Below are 25030 nucleotides of genomic sequence, written 5' to 3' on the forward strand. Positions count from 1 at the left end.
CCTCTCTAAGAGGTGGCAGTGCTGAGGCTCCAGAACCCATGTGCTTTCATGCCCTGCCCCTGTGCCTCCCACAGCTTATTCTCTGGTGAGGAACCTGGGAAATTAAATTATATTGTTAACTCCTACAGCTCCAGGATATCAGGGTTTCTGTAATACGCAAGAGAAGCAGAGCTGGACAGGTCCTCTGTTCTGGGTTCTGGAGCCAGGCCTCAGAGGGGACAAGGGGCTGGAATGGGATTAAAGCAAGGACTCTTGAGTGTTCAGGGAGGGGACCCAGGGAGGAGATGCTTAGGTTCCCATCTCTGTAAGGGTGACTGGGCAGTGTGCAGAATATCCAGGATGCAACCAGGTGAGGGACCCAGGATGTGGCTTCTCCTCCCTGCAGCCCTCTCCCCCCAGGGCGTGGTACCCACCCTCAGCTTCCCAGACAAAATAAAAAGTCTTCTTCTGTGTCTCCCTCTTCTGTTCCCCAAACCAGAAACAGAGGCGGGGTGGGTGAGCCAGTGAAACGTGAGGGACAGGGCTGGTGCTGTTCCCTTTGCCTCAGCACCCCCTGGCACTGAGCCCTCCCCAGCCCCACCCATTCTTCCCACACACACACACCGAGCCCCCCCTCTGCCCCATCCATTCTCTCTTCTTTCTCTCCTCCCCCCACCCCTGGCCTGGCTTCCCCTCCTGGCTGGGGAAACAAAACCACACTTAACCCTTCCTATCCTGGACCTCCCCATCTTTGTGGAAAAGAGGCAAGAGAAAGGAGGGAGATCTCACCCTAAATTTCACTCTAGGCTCTTTCCAAAGTGTCTCCTCCCCCACCACCACAATGGCCTCAATCCTAAACCTGAACTTCAAAGTGGGCCTTTATCCTGAATATTCAGTCCTAACTGTGGACCCCAAATGCCGTCTGTCTACTCTCCCCCTGCCAGGGCATAGATCACCAGTCCTAGAAGCAGCAGGAAAGAGCAGGGGAGGCCAGATCCAGAGGAGCAGAGCCTGCTGGGGGTGAGGGTGAGGGGAGTTGTGCCTGGGCAGAGACCAGGTTCCAATCCTCCCTCTCACTTGCTGTGTGATGATAGATACTGAATCCTCGGGGAGTCCGTTTCCTCATCTGTAACATGGGCAGAGTGGCTATCAAAGACATGGGGATCAAGCTACCGTGCTTGCTCTCAAGGGAGCTGCCCACTGGTAGTCAAGACAGAGGGAAAGGCAAAATCAAACACAAGTGGTTAAAGAGCAGCATAGGACTCTCAACTGGACAATGAATTCCAGATGGATTCCAGAAGCCCGGGAGCTGGAGCATTAATGAGTGATATCAGAATAGAGTGGTTGAGTTCAAGGGGTGGTTTGGGCAGTGGAAGGGGCACTTGTCTTGAAGACCAATGACCTTGGAGGAGGGGCCCTCCTCTGTTCCCGTAGCATCCTGGGCCTCCTCCAACAAATGTTTCTTGAACACCTACTGTGTGCCAGGCCCTGCTCTAGACACTAGGGATACAGCAGTGAATAAAACAGACAAAATCCCTATCCTCATGGAGCTGACATCCTAGTGGAGGGAGACAGTCAATAAATAAAAGACATGGGAGCCGGCCCGGTGGCGCAGCAGTTAAGTGCGCACGTTCCGCTTCCATGGCCCAGGGTTCGCCGGTTCAGATCCCAGATGCGGACATGGCACCGCTTGTCAAGCCATGCTGTGGTAGGCGTCCCACATATGAAGTAGAGGAAGATGGGCACGGATGTTAGCTCAGGGCCAGTCTTCCTTAGCAAAAAGAGGAGGATTGGCAGCAGATTTTAGCTCAGGGCTAATCTTCCTCAAAATAAATAAATAAATAAGCAAAAGACAAAATTACAGTTTGTTAGAAGGTGGTAAGCACTATGAAAATAAAAATATAAAGCGGGACAGTGCTCAACAAACTGAATAACCTACACTTTTATGCTCTTTGTGGTTGTATGTTTTCACATACATTCTCAACTTGGTCCCCAAAACCACCTCATAGGTTGGAGATTATTTCCCTGTTTAACACGTGAGGGTGACCTTCCCTAAACTAAATAGACAGTAAGTCAGAGGCTGAGCTCAGAACTTGGACCAGCAGCCTGGTCCAAAGCCAGGACTTGCTTCACTGCCTTATGCCACTTTGGCGGAAGCATGGGAGGTTCTGGGGTGGACTGGGGCCGGGAGGAAGTCTGTGCAGAGGTGCTGAAGTGGGAAGAGCTGAGGAGGGTGTGCAGCCTGGACTGCTGAGGGGAGCAGGGAGCCGCTGGAGGTGAGGCGGGAAAGTGTAGGAAGAAGGGCATGGCGGGAGAAGCGGGAGATGGAGGCGGGGACTGGGAGCTGGGCTGGAGTCTGAGGGAGAGGATTCTGGCTGCTTGATAAAGCTAGGGTCAAGAGGAGAGAAGGGAGGCATTGAGACCAGCCAGGAAGGAGTCAGAGGTCCTGGCCTTAGCAAGAGGCAAGCTAAACGGAGTGGGCTCAGCAGAAGCATGAAACCAGGAGGGATTCCAGAGGCATGCTAATGACCACTCACGTGGGGTATATTTATGGAGTACCTACAATTATTAGGCACTAGGTAGTTACATTACCTTGTTGAACCTACACAATAGCTCTACAAGGTACATTAGCCCTGTTTTACAGATGAGGAAACTGAAGCCCTGGGAGGTTAAGGCATTCGTTTAAGGCAGAGTTTCTCAACTTTGGCACTACTGACATTTGGGGTCAGATGATCCTTTGTTGTGGGGGAGGTTCTCTGCCCTGTGGGATGTTTTACAGCATCCCTGGCCTATAGCCACTAAGGGACACAAGGTTAGTAGCAGGACTGGTTTTTTTTTTTTTTTTTTTTTTGCTGAGGAAGATTCACCCTGAGCTAACATCCATGCCAATCTTCCTCTATTTTTCAGTATGTAGGCTGCCAGCACAGCATGGCCGCTAACAGAGCAGTCTGTGCTCGGGAACTGAACTCAGGCCACCATAGTGGAGTGCACTGAACTTAACTGTTAGGCCACCAGGGCTGGCCCCTAGAGCTGGAATCTTTCTTTTTTTTTTTAAGATTTTATTTCTCCTTTTTCTCCCCAAAGCCCCCCAGTACATAGTATTATATATATTTTAGTTGTGGGTCCTTCTAGTTGTGGTACGTGGGACGCCGCCTCAGCATGACCTGATGAGTGGTGCCATGTCCACACTCAGGATTCAAACCGGCAAAACCCTGGGCCGCTGAAGCGCAGCGTGCGAACTTAACCAGTTAGCCACGGGGCTGGCCCCTAGAACTGGAACCTTAATACGGGTTGGCCTGACTCTGAAGGCCAAGATCTTACCATCAGGCTATAATCCTGGACAGGTGGGAGTGGGAGAGGATTCAAATGGGTCCCAGACCATTGGGGAAGTAGTTATGCTCCCCCATAGGAGTGGGAAGGGGTGATTCTTTTGAGGAAGGTCTAGGGAGTGGGGGTAATTTGGAGATTCAAGACCATGGCTTGGGAATCCTTTATAGTGAGTTCTTGAGGGAGGGTCCCTGTCCTATTCATCCTTTGATCACAGGGTCTGGTGCTAAACATCTGTTGAACTGCTGAGTCACTCATGCACAGGTGATTCGTATAACCTTGACAGAAGAAGGACTTGCCTGTTCTTTAAGTGGCTGCCATGTACCAGGCACCAGTCTAGGGGCTGTTGTGGAGGTGATCCCATTTAATCTTCACCTCAGCCTTATGAGGCAGGTATTATTATCCGTATTTTATATGCCAAGAACCCAAGACTCTGAGAGCTTGAGTAATTGGCCTCAGGTAGCACAGATGAGTAGACTGCCTTCTTCCTGCCCAGACTCAGCAAGGAAGGATGGCCAAGGCTCACAGCCATTAGCAGCGGAAGGCTGGGAGTGAGTGATTGACAGCCATCCGTAAAGGCAGAGACCCTTTATTTGGATGAAATCTCACCCAAAAAGCCCAATATACTAAACAACAGAGGCAGGATCTCTCAAGTAGGGAGATTTGGGGGCCTCTCCCTGCCGATCCCTTGCCCCTGCCTGAGGAGGCCCTCGGGGCTCTGTGGAATAAGCTCCTCTTTTTACAAGTGGGCTTCTGAGGCCAGAGGAGGAAAGAATTGCCCAAGGTCACACAGCCAGGCCTGCCCAGAACCCCCAAGATAGTGCTCTGACCCCATCTCAAGCTACCACAGGGGATAAAACATCACTCTGGACAGATCTTACAGGACTAACCCACCTCAAGGGACTGGCATTGATGTTACTATGATGTGGGGAGGCTGGCTGCTGAGCCAGAGCCCACTTATCTTCCCTCACGGCTCCAGCCAGGCCGGAAGGGGCAGCTGGATAATGGGTAAAGAATGAACCCCTCACACCTCGCACCAAGACAGGTGTCCCTGGCAACAACCCTTTCACAATCAAGATTACTACCTTAACCCTCTCCAATCTCCTTGAGGTGCACAGAGCAAGCAGCGTCATCCCCATCACACAGATGAGGAGATCGGGGTGTGGGCAGGTTAACAGACATACTCAACGCTACATAGCTGACAAGTGACAGAAGCAGGCCCCAATCCCAGGCGTCTGCCTGCAAGTGAACTACACCCCACCCCTCTTCAGCCAAGACCCCAAGGAGGCCCATCCAATAGCAAAATCCTAGAGTCTGCCCAGGAGCGCCTTCCAACATTCCACACCCCCTCCCCCAGCCAACCAGGCCAAGGTAATCGTCCCCCTTGTGAGTCTCAGCCTCGAAGAACTGTCACAATACGCGATACTGTCACAAGACATGCCGGACTAGAGCCAGTCAGGCAGAAATTCAGCTGTGACATCTCCTTCTCCCCTCCCCATTCCCCAGCTCTGGCTCCTCCCCACCTGGCGCGAGTGAGGGAGGAGAGGGTAGGGGTGGGGAGGGGAGGGGCGGGGCACCAGAGACGGGGGTGGGGCCCTGTGGACGGGCGGGTCCAAGGACAGATCAGACGGGCTGGTAGTCTGACTGGCTGTGGCAGTGTTGTCCCGCCCCCCCGCCCCCGCCCGGAGGCGGCCCACTGACGGCTGGTGCTGACGCAGGAGCTTGCGTGTGGGCGGCTGCCTGGGAGTCTTGTGTGTGTCTGTGTGTGTGCGGTTGCTGGGGCCTCCCCGGCCTCCTAAATGAGGGTTTCCTCTCTCTGTTACCAAGGAAACAAACAGAAGCGCCACAACTCCAACACTGGGGCTGGAGAAGAGGGTCCCCAAGCCCCACACCCCTACACACTTCCAGGAAGTGAGGCAGAAAAGGGTTCCCTTTCACCCTCCCTTCCTCCCGGTGCTGACCAAACGTTCGCGCGGCCTGAAGCTAGAGGGGCCAACTGTCCCAGTTTGCAGAGCACTGAGGAGTTTCCTATGACAAGGAACTTTCAGTGCTAAAACCGGGACAGTTAGTCTCGCTATATGTTCATCCAGTTTTTGTGGGGAGGCCCTCTTTAAAAAATATGAAAATATCTTTTGCAAATTTACACTGATATATGACCATGTGGAAACATGGGCAGACTCCTCTCAGGGTCTTAGAATGGCCTGTGCAACTAAGAGGTCCTGAAGCTTCACCTTCGTTAGCCCTGTCCCCAGGTCCCCAGGACCTGCGGCCCCCAAGCTCCTCCTTTATTTTATTTTTTTTTTTTTGAGGGAGATTAGCCCTGAGCTAACATCTGCTGCCAATCCTCTTCTTTTTGCTGAGGAAGACTGGCCCTGAGCTAACATCCATGCCCATCTTCCTCTACTTTATATGTGGGATGACTGCCACAGCATGGCTTGCCAAGCGGTGCATAGGTCTGCACTGGGATCCGAACTGGCCAACCTCGGGCCACCAAAGTGGAACATGCGAACTTAACCGCTGTGCCACCAGACTGGCCCCTCAGGGTTCCCTTTAAAATCTACCCTCTGGCACTCAGGCCAGGGGGCTCAACTGGGAAAGCGAACTCTCTCCAGGAGGATGGTGGTTAATCTGCAGGGAATTTCCTGATGGGTGGGGCAGAGCAAGGAGCACTTTCTGGAGAAGTGGCCAGGGCTGCCAGGTGGGGCAGGTGGATGGGCAGGCTCTGCCAGATCAGGAGCTCCTGGAGGGAGGCCCTGTGGGCCGGGGAAGGGACTGCCTTGGGCCAGTGCTTCATCATTCATTGCCTAGAAGCCAGAACTTCAGAGCTGGGAGGAGTCTCAGGGCATCAAGCAGGCCAATGCCCTCATTTCTAGACTTGCCTTGGTCCAACTCCCCAGATTCCCCTTCCCAACATCCTTAGGCCAGCCCACAGGCCTACCCTAGAGCAGCACCCCATTGGCCCTCTTTGCCCAGTAAGTCTAAAGCTTACAGGGCACCCTGAGAGCCCTCCTCACTTTGGCCCTCAACTCCTAAGGGGCTCATCACAGTGACAGGTAATGGGGAAAGCAGTGGAAGAGGGATGGGGCGGGGAAGGGGGACAGGATGCACAGGCTGAGGCTGGCGTGCTCACAGGCTGCCCAGGGAGGGGCCGAGGGGGCATCTGTTTCCTCTTGGCCATGGTCCCCTCAATCCTACCCCCAGAGGAGGTGAAAACGGTGCTGACTTCCTGAAGCCGAGCTTCCTGGCCTGGGGATGGAGTACAGACAGGGTGTCCATGAAAACATCCATGCTCCCTCCCACCTTTCCCCCTGGAGCTTCGGGGAGCTGAGCTAAGGCTTAGGTGCTGGGGCATACTTCCTGTTGGAATAGAGAGCTGAGGTCCTGGGGCTCAGTGAGCACCGTCGACGTACCAGGAGCCATAGCCAGGCTGTGCTCTCAGTGGGATGTGGTAGGGGAGAGTCCGGGGACCTGTCTGGCTTAGGGGTGGGGCCTCACTCAGGTATCTTAGTGGATCAGGGGTGGAAGATGGACCAGAGAGGTCAGCACAGAGGGTAAGTGGGGAGGGGATGACAGGAGAGACAAGAGCAGGTAAAGGGAGGAGGTTGGGGAGGAAGTCTACCGTGAGGGAGGAAGAACTGAGCTTTGAGGTGAGGAGGGGCAGGGATCACATCTGGAGTCCAGGCCAGGGGGTCTAGGAGTGGGAAGCTGGGCAGAGGAGAGGCCGAGGAATTGAGGCAAGGGGCAGCTGCCCGGGCTGACGCCAGCACTCCAGCCCCGATCCTGGTGGGGCAAATATTTACCCAGCGACTGTTGCTAAGCAGGGAGGAAGGAGGAGGCAGGCCAGTAGCTAGAGGGCCTTCCAGGCTCCTCCCCATCCCTCACAAAAGACAGCTTAGAAAGAGTGAGCCATACGGCTCCCCTCAGCCCTCCATCCCCACCCTGCAGGCTCAGCTATATCCCTCCAGGCATACGTATCTTGGGGTCACCTCTACTCACCCCACCTACCCAAGCTGGCAACAGGCCAGAAGGCTGGGCCAGGGGGAATTTAATCCCTACGCTGCCAGGTCTTCCCCCGACCCTGGGACAGCTCTGGGGGCTCCAACTTTGCAAAATGCTCCCTTCCCAATCCACTGTTCATTGGGGGCTGGAAAGGGAGTGGTCCAGGGAGTCGGGATATGGTGAGGGAAGGGATGCTGAGAGATGGAGTCAAAATGTCCAGGAGATGGAGGCTGGAAGAGAGGATGAGGAAGCTGCAAGGAGGGAAAAGAATGACTCCGTTAGAGGCTGTAGAGGGGCAGGTGAGGGGGGCTGTTGGACCCAGGGAAGGGGGTCCTCAGGGGTTCTCCCTGCTCTGGCCCCTGGGAAGAAGATGGGAAGGTACAGAGGAGGGGAGGGGCGGGTGTGCTCAAATGGAGCCAGATGTGGCCCATGTGATGTGGGCTGTCCCTGGCATGGGCACAGTGGGGGCAAGACATGCAACTGCCGCCAGGAAGGGTTAGTCAGAAGCTGGGAGGGGACAAGGGAAATGGACAGCTAGTCCAGGACCCCCGAGGAAGCAGACAGGAGCTTTCGGGGAGGGTAGAAGGGCTCAGGACCTGCAAGGAGGAGTTGGCTAGGGCCATGGGCTGCCTTACCCACCTCCCCTCCTCCACCATCTTCAGACTTCCCATCCATTCCCCTGGCTGAGCCTCAGTTTCCATATGCAGAGTACGGATCCTGACACTCCTTCCCAGGTCACAAGATGTGTCCAGCACACAGGAGGAACACACAGGGTCTCTTCCTTACCCACCTCCACAGGGCTTCTCCCTGGGGGCTGATAGATTCTCACCCTCGGCCACAGGCACTCTGGAAATTGGGGTGCAGAAATGGGAGAGACGCGCACAAGGAGGAAGCTGCTGGGGCAGAGAGGGGGTTCCTGGAGCCCAGGCTGCCTGGTGTTGACGGAGGTTCTCAAGGGTCGGAGAGTTGGCAAGAGTGGCAGCAGGCCCCATGGGTCCACCCTGAAATGGGAGTAGATGGAGGGCTCTCACTGTGAAATCACACCAGAGAGACTGAAGCTCCACCCCAGGAGGGACTTGTCAGGACCCCTAGGACAGCATGAGGCGCCCAGAGGGAGAAGGGGTAGGGGACTCAGGAAACAAGGCGGACCCGAAGGGTGGGCCAGGTGCAGCGTTAAGACCTACAGAAACGGAACGAGGGACCCCTGGAGAGCCAGGTCCAAGTTGGCAACCAAAAGAGTGTTGTTTTCCAAACTCCCATTGGAAAGTTCTAAAATACACATGGAAACATGACTCACTGACCCCTCCCCATGGCCCCCCTTTCCGGGTTTCTGTAATTTTTCTCCCAAGAGTTCATTCAAATCACATTCTCACAGAAAACAAGTTTAATGAGGGAGGGCAAAGAGTGGACTGAAGGAGGCAGAGAGGCGCCATGGGGGTTCTGGAAATGGAGAAGTGTGCTGGGGCCGGGCAGAGAGGGCGTGGTGATCGTCCACTGCGGAACACCTCAGAGTGGGGGAGAATTTGACTTCCAAACACTTACACGCTCAAGTTAAGGGTGGTAGTAGAAGGATTCATTCACACCACCACTACTGAAACAGCAGTGTGGCCACCACACCCCGTTCCCTGTGTACCCAGGCCCAGAGAGCTTGCCCCGGCCGCCTCCTTGGAACCCGTTCCCCAGGGCCACAACTGAGGCCAAAGGCTGGGAGGTGGGAGTAGGGGTGGGGCTCCCTGAACACAACTGCCTCCACTGCTCCCTCCTGAGAAACATGTGTCCTAGAGCAGGGGCATGGGCACATCCCTCCCTCTGGGCTGGGAAAGATCCAGGCAAGCAGCCCTGACAGGGGGTCTTTTGGCCAGGATTTCCCAGCCTGTCCCGGAGAGGCCAGGGAAAGGGAGAGCGTGGCCCTGGGCCAAGGGTGAGCAGCCCTTCCACTCCTGAGAGTTCTTGGAAGAGGACTCCAAGCATTCCCAGGCCAAGGATGATTCCCAAGCTTTCATATTTGCCGTCCCTCCTTGGATGTCCTAGATGGAGTTCTTTATGTCTCCTAGCACCACCCCAACTCCACTCTGCTGCTCCTTCCTCAGCTTCACCACCTCTGTCTCCCTTGGCCAGTGAGCCCCCAAGTCCTGTGGATCCTACCTCTAGAATCTCTCTTCCTTCTCCACACTGCCTCCAGCTCCCTGGTTCTGATCACCGTCAGCCCTTGCCTAGTAACTGCAGGAGGCTCCCAGTCTCCCTGCCTCCACCCTCGCCTCTGCTCAGATCCTTTCTCCTCCCTAAACCACAGCCATCTTTCCAAAGTGTAAACCTTGGCACATTCACATGAAACTCAAACTAACAGTGCATCCCAACGGTATTCGGGATAAAGTCCAAATTCCTTGAGCTGGCTCGTAAAGCCCTCCATGACACAGGCTTTGCTTGTACCTCCAGCCTCATCACTTGCCCTCTAGGTTCCAGCAATCCCGACGTCTCTCATTTCTTCTAAGCTAACCTTCCTGGACCTGGCACATGATTTATGCTCTGACCAACTCCTACTCATCCTCTGGGCTCAGCTAAAAGTGCCACTAAGTCTGAGTTAGGTGTCCCGCTAAGCCCCCAACATCTCTTACCACACTATAGTGACACTGTGTATGCCTCTGTCTTCTCCCATTAGGGGAATCTTTGAGGGTCAAGGCTGGGTGGGTCTGGCTCTCTCCTGTATTCCCAGCACCCAGGATAATGCTGGGGACACAGAAGGTGCTCTCTTCTCACCTGAGCTGAGCATCTCGCCATACTTCCGTCGTGAACTAGCACTCTCAGAGTACTCAGCTTGTCCCTCTACTTTTTCCACACACCCCACTCTTCAACTTAATTCTCACCTCACCATCTCCCCACGTGCCCCTCACTGCCTTCCTTCATTGGAGCTCCATGTGTGCTCTGCAACTAGGCCTGTCTCTCCACCCAGCCCAGGGCATAGACACAATGCCAGTAGTAACAACAGCTACTGTTTATAGAGCACTCACTATGTGTCAGGGCCTGTTCACGGTTCTTTCCATTCATTGGCTCATTTGATACCCAGCAGGAGCTAAAAAAAGATATTGGCCCAAGGACCTGACTTGTCTGATGCTTCAGGACGGATCTCTCCAGGAGCTTATAACTCCATTGGCACTGAGGGTAAAGGAGATGGGGTATATGCTGGGCCCTCAATAAATGTTTATTGAGGGAAGGAACAATATAATTGCCTACCTGTAATAGCAGGTCCTATCGCTAGTGAAACATTATCTCCGGGCAGCCGTGGGAGGGGAGCATGGCAAGGTCTTTATTCTCATTTTATAGAGGGCTCAGTCTAAGTGAGTGGGGAGGGACCTACTTCCAGCCACACAGGGGGTAATGGGCTCTTTTACAAACTGCGGCACCTCTGGGGCTGGGCAGAGTGTCCTGTGTGGTACAGGACAGGGAGCCACTGTGCCCGGGGGGCGGGGGAGGGTCTTACTGGAGAGTTTTCAGGGGTCAGGGCTGGAGGGACCCTTGAAGACCACACATCGAGTTTGTCTCAACCCTCACTGGGCATCAAAATCACTTTGGGAAGGGGGCTTTCAAAACTGCCAATGCCCAAAGCCTCGGATATTTTGATGCAATAATTGGTTTGGAGTGGAACCCAGGCATTTTTCAGTAAATACCACTGCAATCTGTCATTTTATAGACGAAGAAGCTGAGGTTTGGAGTGGGAATTCTAGTAACAGCTAACACTCACTGAGCGCTTTCGATGCCAGGCGCTGTTCTAAATGGTGCAGGTGCCTTATCCACCTGCTCCTCGTCATTACCCTGTGTGGAGGGCCTGTTAGTATCAGCTCCATTTGACAGGTGAGAAAACGAAGCACAGTTGGTTCAAGCTCACACGACCGATCAGTGGTAGGGCTGAGATTCAACCCCGATAGACCTGGCTTCAAAGCCCACACTCTCAACCTTGATCCCATAAATGTAAACCCCGAAGTTGCAAGGGAGCCAGTGGTGGAGCCAGGCCTAGATCCCACGTCTCCTCTGGGCAGAAAAGTCGGAAAGCCAGTAAGAGTGGGTAAACTGAGGTCAGAGAAGCCACAGTCCAGGTGGGAGGCCTGGAGGCTCCCAGCCCCCTCCCTCACAGGGACCAAAGGGCCTGGGTGGTGAGGAGCTGGGCAATGGGGCAACTTCCCCACAGAGCCATCCTTCACTTGTCTGCCCCCCCCCCCCCAAGGGACCCCTGACCAGCCCCAGCTGAGCTGTCACCCTCTCTGTGCTAATTGATGCAGCCTCCTAATTGCTGATCACAAGGAGGCAATTAAGTCCAATTAGGGAGAGAGAGCTAATTAGTGCTCAGCTTCCCACAGCCTCTGGGCAACCCCAGGGTCCGCCAGAACCTGCTGCCCACCTTCCCCGACTCCCAGGGAAGAGAAGTGCTGCTTGTATTGAGCATGGCAAAAGTTCATGTTCCTCCTTTGCTCTCCCAAGGATCGAGGGCCAAGCACCTTGGCTCATCCTCTGCCTCCGCACTGCAGGGCAGCACCGTCTCCCAGTGCCACTAGATATGACCTGCCCTCCCTGACAACCAGGAACCTTCATGTCACCCCAGAATTCATGAGTACTTGCCCACCATCCCATCCATCCTCCCCGCAACCCTGGAGGTAGTGTACCCCACATTATCACTGGGGCTCAGAGAGAGGAAGTGATTTTCCCAGGATCACGCAGTCCTCTCTGACCCCAGATCTTGTACCCCTGACAAACATATGTGATAAGTCTTTCCAGTGATCTCATCTGCATTATTCCTGATGCAACATGGTAGATAGGTGGGGCATGAACTGTGCGCCTTCTTTCCAGGTGCTACATTATGCTAGGTTATCCCATTTAATCTGCTGTCTCTCCCTCTGCTCATCTGCCTGAGTGTGTCCCAAGAACCCAGTGCGAAATTCAAGAAGATTCTCTCTGGGGTCACAGACCTTAGAGTCAGGAGACAGAGGTTCTAACTCACTCTGTGACCTAGGGGAAATTGCTTCCCTTCTGTGGGCCTCAGTTTCTTCACCTGCAAAACAAGTGGACTGGACTGGCCTGGAAGATTTCCAAGGCCCTTCCAACCTCCATCCCTTCTGCTGCAGTGGAAGAGATGGTGAAGAGCTGGGCTTCCCTCCTGTGTGCCACCAGGGCCCAGGGGTGGGATGGGGATGCCCCTTTCATACTGAAATTGCGGGGGGACCCACGGCTAAACAAGAATGAAACTTTCCTGACAGCGACTCGGGGAGGCTGGGAACTCCCAGGCTCTAGCAGGGGCTGGGAGTGGAGAGTGGGGGGCAGACATGATGATATCTCTCTCTCATACACACTCCTGCCCCAGGACCAGGGCACAGGGAAAGTGATGGGGGATGCAGGGTGGACCAGAATTGGGGCCTGCTTTCTTGGGCCTAGAGGAGAGTGAGATGCAGGCTGGATGCACAGTTCCGGGCCCACATCAGGCCATGGATTTTGCCAGCCTCCCTCCTTGTCAGTGTTGGGCTCACACAGGGCAGGGCAGGCAGGGGGGCTAAGGGAGAGGGAGGGGCTCCTCTTGGGTTTTAGCCACACTAACTTTCATGTCCCTGTTCTTCTTTTTCTGCTTTCTTGATTTTCACAAGCATGGTTAGAATCAGACTAGCCTGGGTTCTAATCCTGGTTCTGCTGCTCATGTCCTACCTGTGTCACCCTGGGCTAGGGTGACAGTTTCTTCTTCTATAAAATGGGATAGCAGTAATTCTTGAGGGGCGCCGTGAGCACTAAGTGAGATGTGCACGTACAGTGAGGAGCAGAGGGCCTGCCCCTTGTCAGGGCTCAGTCTCCCTCCCCGTGCCTGGTGGAGCACAGGCCCAGGGGCTGGGGCTAGGGAGTGTGCGTTGAGTACCGAGAAGGAGCCACAAGACATCCGGACCCCAGCACCCAGTCCCTCTGCAGCCTCCACTTTCCTGTGGTGAATCACTGCTCACAGGCCCTGGGGACCCAGAAGTCCCCGGCTTGCCACAAACACTACCATTGTCATAGAAACCGGGCCTCCTTTTCCTCTTTTGCTGATTGATTTCACCACATTGTCTCCCACACCGTGTCTGGTTCCTAGATCTCAGCTTTTGACTCATTGATTGAACTGCCTCTCATTTCATGTCCCCAAGGCACCATCAGCCTTGTCCCCACTCTGTGGTCTGCACCCCTAGCCCCTCAGGCAGGCCCCTTTCCCCAGCAGCCCACACTCCCTTCCCTAACAAGTAAGGCTGGGTGCCCCCTAGGAAAACATCTGTCGGTAAGCGTCAGCCCCGGCTTCCTGGGGCAGGGAGCCCCGTCATGCCTCAGAACCCCACCGCTCCAGCCCTCAGACTCCTCAGCGCTGGGGTGTGAGACCAGCAAGGGCAAGGGAGGTGGCCACAGGCACAGACTGGCAGGCACTGGCGCCACCTGCTGGCCCTGGGGGACCAGCCCCACCTTCTCCTTATGCGTGGGCGTATCCAGGCTAGTCCTGAGGGGCACAAGGCACTGGCTATGTGTCCTCTCAGAGGAGACAGTCACCCACATCATTCATTCATTCATTCACAGATATAGATCATCTTTGTGCCCCAAATGGCTCTTGTCCTCATGGAACAAGCAATTAAATTGCTTTGAGTGCCTCAAAAGGGACAGCTCTGGATGCCACGAGGCAGAGAACCACCGGGCACCTACTCCAGGCTGTGGTTTTGGAGCAGGACTCCCTGAGGAAGGGATGACTGAGTCCTGAATAATAATAACCAACGTTTATTAAGCACTTTCTGTGTACTAGACGCTATGTCAGAACTTTACATGCCTCTCTCCACTAATCGCACAACAATTCCATGAGGTAATTGCTACTATTATCTTCATCTTATAGATGGGAAAACAGGTTCAGAGACGTTTAAGTAATTTGCATAAGGCTCACAGGTAGGAGGCAGCAGCACCACCCGCCCACCTGGAGCCCAGGTTTGGAGGACGTCCACACTACGGGCTCCCACTTGAATAGCCAGGCAGAAAGGGAGAAAAAAGTGTGTTCCAGGTGAAGAAAACTGCAGGCGTGGAAACCACTGGCTGTGGACAGAGGAGGAGAGGTGGGCAATGGAGAACAAAAAGGAGCGCCCAGGGAGTAGGAGCAAAGCCTGGGAGGGAAAAAAGAGTTTGGAGAAGGATGGAGGGACCAGCAGGGCCAGAGATAGGGGGTCAAGCAAGAGAAAACTGAGAGTGGACACAGCCCCTGCTCTGAGGGAACCCCGGTCAGTGTGGGAAGATGGGGCACAGAAACACAGGGAGAACAGAGTAGACAGTCCGTCTCACAGGCCTGATGCCAGGGCTCGGGCCAGCCAACAGGCCTTGAGTCATCTGCAGAGGCTGCCTGGAGAGACATGTACAGTTACCCACCTGGAAGGGCATGGAAGTGCCCCTGGAGTACTGGCAATAAGGGGCATCAGACAGCCGGGCTATGACCTGGAACTGGAAACAGGAAATAATTGGAGGTGCTGGGGAGGTAATGAGAGTGGGGAGCAACCTGACCTCCCCCAGGCTCCTGAGAGGAGGCTGGGTGCAAGGCTGTGGGAGTGAGAAAGGGCCTTGGAGGCCCTCCGGCCCAAGCCACGCCACCTGCAGTGGTGAGCTGGAGGTAGCTTGCACCTGCTGGTGACAGCCCATTGTTCACAGTGAAATCAGCCATGGTGAGAGAAGTTACACCAGGGAAACTGGCAATTGCCACAAACCAGGGCTTTTTACCCCTGGTTATTAAACATGTACAAGCACATCACTGTTCCACACTCTCCTGTCCCCACTTTACAAAAGAGGAACTGAGGCCCAAAGACGGGGAGTGCCTTGTTCAGTATCACATGGTAATTTTCTTCCTTTTATTTATTCAATTAATCATTCATACAACAAATTTTTGTTTTTGAAAGATTAGCCCTGAGCTAACATCTGCCGCCAGTCTTCCTCTTTTTGCTGAGGAAGACCGGCCTTGAGCTAACATCTGTGCCCATCTTCCTCTACTTTATATGTGGGACACCTGCCACAGCATGGCTTGACAAGTGGTGCACAGGTCCACACCTGGGATCTGAACCGGTGAACCCTGGGCCACCGAAGCAGAACATGTGAACTTAACCACTGTACCACTGGGCTGGCCCCTCACTCAACAAATTTTTATTGAGTGCCTCCTCTATGCTGGGCTTTGGAGAGACACATCCCTTGTCTTGGGGGAGCTTTCTGTCTGGTATAGTATGCAGAACATGTAAACTGGCTTTGACAGCACTGCAGGCTAACTACTAACAATGGGGTGAGTAGTGGGTGCCACAGCAGACCCAGAAGGAGCACTGACGTCCATCAGCACGGTCAGGAAGGCCCCTCAGAGGACACGACTCCAAAGCTCAGCTCTGGAGGATGAGTGGGAGATAGCCCAGATGAATGGGGGAGACAGGGTTTGAGGCAGAGAGGTTAGCACTTGCAAAGCCCTAGTGAGTGGAGAGGGCCTGGCAGGAGCATGTGATCCATGTATGTTTCCTTGCACTTTCGAGGAAATACTACCTGCAAGACTCATTTACCAGCAGTGACTGAGGGGAGGGGCTTACATGCTTAAGAGATCCCTTCTGAGCCACTGGTCAGAAGTCATATCAGTGAATTAGCACCACTGCTGAGTTCCTGCTGGGGATGAGTTCAGACTAGGTGCCAGATAGAAGAGGAACCCAGTGACAGTGTATTCCAAGCATCATGCAGACAGCACCCCTTCCGAGATCAGATGAGGGAGATCTGTGAGAGTCCAGGTGTGGGGTTAGGAGGGGAGGGGAGAGATGGAGCTGGGTGTGGAGGGTAGGAGGTACGATGGAAAAGCAGAGGGAGAAGTTGAATATTTGGTGGGGTTGTGGGGGGTGGGGTGGGGAGAGGCTGTTCTAGAGGAAAGTACAGATGAGCATGCCCAGCTTCCAAACAGCAAACACTGATTGAGGACCTACTGTGTACCAGGCACTGTGCCAGGTACTGGGAATACTAGGAGTGGACTAGATCATCCCTGTCCTCAGAGAGCTCCCAGCATACTGGGGAGACAGAAACGTCAAAAGACAGTCTAATTGTAGTGAGATGAATGGTAGGGACACCCAAAAACAACCAGCGGGATTTCCCAGGGAAAGTGACATCTGCGTTGAATCTTGCAAGATGAACCAGCGTGAGTCAGGGGAAGGGTGAGAGAACAGCAGATGGGACAGCACAGGCCAGACCTGGGTGATGAGCAGAACATGGTGTGCTCAAAGCCCTGGAAGAAGGCCCATGTGGCTGGAGTGGAGAATGGAAGGGAGGGCAGGATCAGCCGGACAGGCGGGCAGGGGCCAGAACGTGAAGACATTCTAAACCACACTAAGGAGTTTAGTCTTGATTCTACGGGCAATGGGGAGCTAACGCAGGGCTTTAAGGAGAGTTTCCTGATCAGACTTGTTTTTTTAAAATGATCCCTCTGGCCACTGTGTGGAGAATGGGTTGGAGAGGACAGGGAGACAAGAGCGGAGGCGGGAGACCAGTTAAAGGCTACTGCAGGCAGGAGGATGTTGGCTCGAATCAGAAGGGGAGCCACAGAGGAGGGAAGTCGTGCATTTGGCAAATGTTTTGAGGTGTAGTTGAGCGGACTGGTTGATGGACTAGACGGGAGGAAGTTAGGGAAAAGGCAGGAATCAGAGATGGCTCCAGATTTCTGGCTTGAGCAACCAAATGGATGGTGATGTCATTTACCGGAAGCAGGGGAAGCTGGGGGAGGAGCGGCTTTGGACTCTTGCAGGCGGAGCCAGGACTAAAAACTCAGGGCTCCTGGTTCCAAGCCAGCACCTGTTTTCCCCGTGGGGGCTGCTGGGAAAAGGCACGGAGAATGTGGTACAGAGGAAGGAGGCACATGGGGATGGAGAGGGGCAGAAACAACCCGAACAAAATAATAGTAACAACAGCTAACACAAGGCCAGGAACCATGCTTTATATACATGCTTTACACACATCCAGTTCAATTCTCACAAAATGACCATCTCGTCTAAATTAGCCACATCACACCTTTTTTTTTTTTTATTTTGAGGAAGATTAGCCCTGGGCTAACATCTGCTGCCAATCCTCCTCTTTTTGCTGAGGAAGACTGGCCCTGAGCTAACATCCGTGCCCATCTTCCTCTACTTTACATGGGGGATGCCTGCCAGAGCATGGCTTGACAAGCGGTGCTGTGTCCGCACCCAGGATCGGAACTGGCGAACCCCAGGCCACTAAAGCAGAACATGTGAACTTAACCACTGCGCCACCAGGCTAGCCCCCACCTCACACCTTTTCCCCCCATCCTGCTTTATTTTTCTTCATAGTGATTACCACTACTAAAAATTACATGATCTACTTGTTTACTGTCTGCCTTCCCTCCTCCACAGAATATCGGCTCCGTGAGAATAGGGACTTTGTCTGTCTTGTTCAATGGTGTAGCCTCAGTGCCTAGGACAGTACCTGGCACAGCAAATGTTCAGTATAAATTTATTGGTTGAAAAATTTAAACTCTTTATTAGGTAGGTATTATTATTCCCCTTCAGACCCAGGTCAGTTGGACTCAAATACCTGTTTCCTTAGCCTGTCTCCTGAACAGTGTCTCCCAGGGACTTAGGAGGGCAGCTGGACATGAAGGCAGTCTTAAGCACCTGGAGGGGGCTCAGGATGACCTGGGGAGCTGGTCAGACCATGGGGATGCCCAGGTCTCAGCCACCTGTGTTTCCGTCCTGAGTCAGGAATAGACTGGTAGCCTCGTTGTCTCTCACGCACTGGATTCCCCTCCAGAAAAGGGCAAGGTGGAAGCTTGAGATGACACCCGAGCAGGCAGAGCTGGGCATGGAGCCCTAGCTGAGCAGGGAAGAAACATCTGGGCCCTGATGTCCAAGCCGACTGGAGCCGCTCCCAGTAGTTGGTCTGCAGCACCACCTTGTGGTCACAGTTCAAAGATGCTTTTCCTCCATCTGTCCCCCTGATGCTGAGGATCCAAGCTGGTGGCCACCTGCGCAACCAGGAAGCCTCCCTGGGGACCTCTGGCACCAAGGTCCTGTCATCCCTCCAGGTCTCTCCCTTCGAATGAACCTGACTCATCCTTCAGGGACTCCTTCAGATCCACTTCATCCAGAAAGCCTCTCCAGACTGCTCCAGCTTCAGTGATTGCTCCCTCCTCAGCCTCCAGGCATTCACTGGGTGTCACTGTTTACCTGAGGTCATAGGCTCTAGAGTCAGACAGATCTGACTTTGAACACTGGAGTGTCCACTTACCAGCTGTGTGACCTGAGAAAGTTACTTAACCTCTCTGAGCCTCTCGTGTTAAGCAGAAATAACAATTCCAGCCTCACAGAGTTGTGAAGAGAATTACATGGGATCAAGTCTGTAAAGGCCAAGAAGAGAACCTGACAATAAACAGGCACTCAGGAAATGGTAAGTCCCTTCCCACCCCTCTCTCTGAATTCCTCTTCCGTTTCCTAAAAAAGGAAGCATGATGGAACAGAAGGCACAAGAGCATCACAGGACCTGGGTCCTCTGGGCCTCAGGCTCCTTCTCTGTAAAACGAGGCCATTAGGTAATTGACGAAGCTATTCATTCATTCATTCATTCATTCATTCAACTTCTATTCCAGCTATGACATGCTGTACAGTATGTCTTTTATATCCATTAATTCATCTGTGCCAGACTGTGTCTTGTGCTTCAGTATCCCCTGTTAGTGTCTAGCACGGAGCCTGGCACAGAGAGGGCACTGGAAAAATCGCTCCTCGACAACCTACCAAGGGCATGTTTACTGTCTCCCCTCCCTGCCCCAAGAGAGCACCCAGCCCTGGCTGGCACCAGGCGCCCGTCCCCCTCCCTCGCCCCAGCCCGAAACCAGAGCTGGCGCCACTGGGTGAGGAATCTGGGGACCAACTGTCACAGCTCCGGTATCACCCGCCTCCTGGACGCCTGGGTCTGGCCCTGAGTCCCAGAAGGGCTCTGTCAGCCAGCTGTCCTGGGGGGCCCCCCGCTCCATCCCAGCCCCTCTGAGCTGCTCTCCCTGGGGAAACCAGACAGTGCAGGGGACCTGGTAGGGGGAGTGCTGGAGTGGTCCCAGGGGAGGAGCAGAGGTGTTTGTCTGTCCAGGCCCAAACCTCAGGGTGGGCCTTCAAAGCCCTTGGAGATGGAGTCCGCGAGGACCCATAGTGATCTCTCTCCTCCAACCTCTGCGGCCCTCTAAGTCCCAAAGACTGTTTTGCCCTCCCATTGAATCCTGTTTGGCTGTGTTCTTCGGGTCATGGAGGCTAGTCTCTGTGTCTTGCTGAGGGTAGAGATCAAGTCTGCTGTTTCCTTTGTGTGTCCTACAGAATTTTACCCAATACACTCTCATTGATTGAAATTAATGAGTTGAGTGTATTCCAGCAACAGAGAGAAAACTGGCCGCACTCTCAGCAGGAAGGATGATTTTTAGATGGCAAGGTGGACTTCCCTTAAGGGAGAGGTATTAAGAAAAGAAAATGGAGGGGCCGGCCCGGTGGCGCAGCGGTTAAGTTTGCACATTCTGCTTCTTGGTGGCCCGGGGTTTGCCGGTTCGGATCCTGGGTGCGAACATGGCACCACTTGGCAAAAAGCCATGCTAAGGTAGGCGTCCCACGGATAAAGTAGAGGAAGATGGGCACAGATGTTAGCTCAGGGCCAGTCTTCCTCAGCAAAAAGAGCAGGAGTGGCAGTAGTTAGCTCAGGGCTAATCTTCCTCAAGAAAAAAAAAAGAAAGAAAGAAAGAAAGAAAAGAAAAGAAAATGGAACCCCCCCACACAGCACAAGAGAGGAGGCTCGGCTGACTAGGACAGATGGAGGAGGCATCCTGAGAGGACAGGAGATGGATGAGATAACCTCACCTCGTAAGGGCCAGCCAGCTTGGAAAGGCAGGCTTCGTGCGGCCTCCTGTGTCTCCCTCCCTCCCCCGGGACTCTGAGAATAGGACAGGGGAGGAGCAGGTGTTAAGTATGTGCCCCCATCCCTTGGTTTGTGGTGAACAGACAGTGATAATAGGTGCCCAGTCTTGCTCCAAGGAGAGAGGGGACACAGCTCGACACACAGACAAGCACCGTCGGGATCACCCCCCACTCCTGTCCTCTAGCCTCCACATGAACCCTGGGCCACCCCACTCTCGACTGGGTCACCTTTCCTGCCCTGCAGCCAGGCTTGTGTACACACACACACATGCACACACACAGATACACTTGCACATAGATACACACTGCACATGCAGCCAACTCAAAAACTCCACAGGGTCCTTTGTTCCTCAGGTCTGAGGCCAGGGGCCTGGCCGGTGTGTGTGTGTGTGTGTGTGTGTGAGACAGAGTTCACCTGCGTTCCAGTGCACAACAGGAATTATTTTTGGAATTATCTGCTGTTTGTTTGGGATGATCTCATTTCTGCAAGTGTAGGTCTAGAACTGACTTCAAGTGATTCATGGTGGGTCAGGATCTCCTCCAGTGCCTAACACATCCTAAGCGCTCAATAGGAGGTAGTTAGCTGAGTTAATTAATTAAAATTAATTAATGAAAACCACAGTCTAGCTAAAGTCAACGGCAAGGAGAGATCAGCCTGAGCTGGAAAACGAACATTGACTGACCACCTAAGAGGAGTCAGGCACTGTGCTAAGGACTGGGCTTATTATTTCCATTTGAGAGATGAGGAAACTGAGGCTCAGCAGGAAATGCTTGCAGAAGTAACCAGCAGCATGTTTGGCCCTGAGGCCTGCTCCTTCCTCTTACACCTTGAAGTTTCGAACATGCAGTTACACTCTGCACACCCTTCCTGAGCTTCTGCTTCGGGCAGGGCCATGTGCTGGGCACTGGGAGCCCAGGGTGGGGGACAATGACAAAGATGAGAGACACAGTCTTGTCCTCCAAGGTCCCAAAGGGGAGAGATATGAGTTGCCACCTATACACCTTTCTGGTCATAAGGCAGAGAGTGATGGGGCGGGGGGCACAGCCATCTATTTCAAGGCAAAATTGTTTATGTACCGCCTTTGGCCCTCATCACCATAATTCTGGACTGGGCAGGCAGGGGAAGGGAAAGAAAGGAGGGTCCAGGGACAGAAACCTAGCTGGGCTGACACAAGTGTCAGTGGAGGCAGGGAGTCCCCTCCACAAAAGAGGCCACCAGCCTCTGGGAGCGAGGGAAGGACTCATCAAAGCCCGGTCCCGGGGCCGAGTGGTTGGGTTTGCATGCTCTGCTTCAGCAGCCCAGGGTCTCAATGGTTCAGATCCTAGGCCCAGACATGGCACCACTCGTCAGGCCATGCTGAGGCGGCATCCCACATGGCACAACCAGAAGGACCACAACTACAATATACAACTGTGGACTGGGAGGCTCCGGAGAATAATAATAATTTTAAAAAAAGAAAGAAAGATTGGCAACAGATGTTAGCTCAGGTGCCAATCTTTAAAAAAACAATAAACAAAAACAAAATTAAAAAACTCCAGCCCTGAGAACCTGGCTCCTCAAGGTGCCCACCCTCGGGCTCCTCCGCTGCCCGGCACTCTGGTAGTCCCCGCGGCGGTGGACCCACCCCCTACAGTCTGCAGGCATACACTCCTGTGTGTCCAGCCACACCACAGACATAAGTGCTCACACACATCCTGCCCTCCAGGTGCCAGGTTCCTGCTTGCCTCTCGGGCCTTGGAGATTTGTTTGGAGTCGCAGTGGGACACCGAGGGTGGACATGTGGTGCATTAACACACCCAGGGGGCTGATTTGTCCTTGTTGGATCAGGAAGGTGGGTCCAGCAGGAACCGCAGCCTCCCCTACCCCAGCCCTCAGTCTACCCCTTCCCATTCAGCAGCTGTCCCCCTCCCCGCTCACACACACTTGTTTCTGTCCTTTGTTTTCCTCCTTGGCCAAATCCCCAAGGCTTCTTTGGTCATTAACCTCCTGCTTTAATTAGCTTAGTGGGGAGGAAAGTGGAAGCAGGGCAAATTCAGGGGTGAGTGTCCAGGGGGAGTCTCATTTCGGTGGGGACAGGAAGGTTCAGACCAGCTGGTGACAAAAATGCCTGGCACACAATAAGTCCTGTGCAACTGTTTGCTATTTCTATTAACGTGAAAACCAATCTGCTGGTTCAGAGTAGGAACCTTACCCCGACGAGAGCCCCATGATCCCCAGTACCACAGTTCCCCTAGTCCAGGCTCCTGGGGCAGAAGGAGAGGGGACAAGAGCAGGGAACAGCCCACTCCACAGGGCCTTGTCTTTCCAATTCTTCCTCTCCCCGTCTTGCTCAGTGGCCGTAGCGCTCAATCCCACAATGCTTGTTGCTAATCTTACGTTAAATCCCCGATCCAGGGGTCACCCCTCCCCAACTCCAGGGACTTCTGGGGTTCCTCAGTCATGGCTCCCCTTCCCTGATCTTCTGCCTAGCAAAGGAGCTAGAGCCCCACAGTGTGCCAACCCCCAACCCCTCCGGAGATCCTCCATTCTGGCTCCCACCCTCCCATTGGTGTGCAAATTTATTCTTTCCAAGAATCAGTTTAGGGAACTGGACTTCACAGCTCAGCCCTCACAGCCTCACAGTGCCAGGTCTATGAGGTCATCTCATCGTTCCCCTGCCTTCAAGCAGGACTTTACCTCAGAAACCAGCTCAGATTTTCGGTTTCTAAGGCACTCCAGAAAAGGACATCTTACCACTGTAGCTCACCCACCCATTCTTATAAAACTCTTTTTGGGAAGTTCTTCTTAAAGTCTGATCTCAAGCCCTCAAGCTGCAGTGCCATCCTTTCTCCTCTTGGGAAAGACCGAAACATAAAAAGGGTCACAAAAAATAATTGCTGAAGATATGGGGAAAAAGGAGAAGAAAAGATTGCATTACACTCCAACTTCACCAAACTCCTTCTAAAAGTATCCAACTGTCCGATTCATGCCTTCAAAAGTTATTTTTACTTTCACCCATTTCCAGAGTCAAAGGAACTGAATTAATGGATTTTCAATGGGGGAGAAGCGGGTGAGGCAAAGTGGAACGATGGTGGAGGTTAAAGAACAGATCGCTCCCGAGCTGTATGCATGGCCCAGGCCTGAAGGCAGTCTGGGTCCCAGTGGATCCCGTCTCTCCTCCCTCCTTCTGCCGCACCCAAAGCCCATGGCTCTCACCCGAAACTGTTAGGTCACGTCATGCCTTTAATACTTCCTCTGCCTCCTCACTCTCTGCCCCCCACTTCTCTCCTCTCCCTGCACCCCCTCATCCTGCTCACCTAACCACTCCCCAGCCCTCCCAGCTCCCCTCCACTGATCAGAAGGACGTGAACTAACTCACCTCCCAGTCGGTGCCTCTCAGATCTCCGAGACTGGGGGGCGGGAGGGGATGAGGGGGGATGGCTTGCCGCTTGAGGATGAGCGGACCCCGTCTTTTGCCAGGGGGTCCCACCCTCCAGCCCGGCACCCCATCCTGGCCCCCACAGCGCGCAGAACCGGGTTCTCCCCGCATCGCGGCTGTGGGCTTTGTCTGCTCTGCGGAGAACCTCTCCCCGCGGCCCCGAGCCGGGATCGACTCTGGAAGAGCGGGAGGGGGAGAGCGGAGAGGGAGCGCGCCAAGGAGGGGGAAGAGGGTAGAGACAGAGAAAGCCGCAGTGACCCAGCCGGGACTGCTCCCCGCCCTCTCGCCCCCCCCCCTCATTACCATAAGAAAGAGGGACCCAAGACTGGCCCGGATCTGGAGGGAGCCCGTTTTGGGAGGGAGGCGCGCTCCATTACCCTTTTTTCAAACCCTTCCATTTCTGTACACTGACTCCTCTCCCGTACCCGCCCCTTGGAAAAATTAGGGACCTCGACTTCCATCCCACCCCCAGCTTTGCCTCCGAGCCGTGGTTAAAGACCGAAGGCACATCCCTATCCTCCTCGGGTCAAGGAATTCGTCCCCGCGCCCCCGAGGGCGGGAAACTACAACTCCCGGCATGCCCCGGGCGCCCCCGGCGCGCCCCCCTCCCGTCAGTTCCATGCTGCTCCATCCAGTTCATTTAAAACAAAAGAGTTTGAGCGCTGGAAGGGGCTGGGCTCTATTGGGGGCCACTGAGCGCCGCTCCTGGACTGGGGCTCGGTGCGGGAGCCTAAGGGGGGCGTCTGGACGGCGGGGTCTAGAGACTCCCGGGTGCGAGGCGGGAGGGGTGGGGGCAGAGATCCCGCAGCCCCCCGCCCCCCGTCACCCCGGGAGAGGAGAGGAGAGGAGATCTGCCTTCTTGGTTTTGCTTCTCTTTCCCCCCACCCCCACCCCGGGGGCTGGGGCGAGGGGAGTCGGGTTACAGGGTGTTTGGGGAGGGGGGCTTAGGAGGAGGGTCTATCTTTCTATCTCGCTTTCTTCCCCCCTCCCCAGTTCTTTGTTCCCCCTCCCCACACACCCCCCTCCTCTCCCCTCCCCTCCCCTCCTCTCTCCTCTTTTCCCTTCCACCACCTCTCTCTCTCTCCCTCTCTCTCTCTCCCCCAGCTTTTGTTTCGCCATGCCTAGTCTAGTGGTATCTGGAATAATGGAAAGAAATGGGGGCTTTGGAGAACTAGGATGTTTCGGGGGAAGCGCTAAGGACCGAGGGCTGCTGGAAGACGAGCGCGCCCTTCAGCTGGCTCTCGATCAACTCTGCCTCCTGGGTTTGGGGGAGCCCCCCGCCCCCACGGCGGGCGAGGACGGGGGAGGTGGGGGGGGCGGCGCCCCCGCGCAGCCGGCCGCCCCCCCGCAGCCGGCCCCGCCGCCGCCGCC

At 54.4% G+C, this 25030-nt stretch overlaps 2 protein-coding genes across 2 annotated transcripts in view; one reads left to right on the plus strand and one right to left on the minus strand.

Moving 5' to 3' along the window:
• The window catches only part of LOC124250432 (rho GTPase-activating protein 33-like), a 25431-nt gene extending 1394 nt beyond the window's left edge, over positions 1–24037 (minus strand). Inside the window, exons 1-3 of the mRNA XM_046682253.1 lie at positions 23600–24037; positions 14704–14775; positions 8096–8306 (exon numbers count right to left, since the gene is read on the minus strand). Of these exons, the coding sequence (XP_046538209.1) occupies positions 8096–8306; positions 14704–14775; positions 23600–23965 (649 nt within the window). The 5' untranslated portion in view covers positions 23966–24037. The remainder of the gene's footprint in view (positions 1–8095; positions 8307–14703; positions 14776–23599) is intronic.
• A 739-nt stretch (positions 24038–24776) lies between these two features.
• The window catches only part of MEX3A (mex-3 RNA binding family member A), a 7800-nt gene continuing 7546 nt past the window's right edge, over positions 24777–25030 (plus strand). Inside the window, exon 1 of the mRNA XM_046682019.1 lies at positions 24777–24966. Within this exon, the coding sequence (XP_046537975.1) occupies positions 24777–24966 (190 nt within the window). The remainder of the gene's footprint in view (positions 24967–25030) is intronic.

The sequence above is a fragment of the Equus quagga genome, chromosome 13 (assembly GCF_021613505.1).
Source record: "Equus quagga isolate Etosha38 chromosome 13, UCLA_HA_Equagga_1.0, whole genome shotgun sequence".
Taxonomy (NCBI): domain Eukaryota; kingdom Metazoa; phylum Chordata; class Mammalia; order Perissodactyla; family Equidae; genus Equus; species Equus quagga.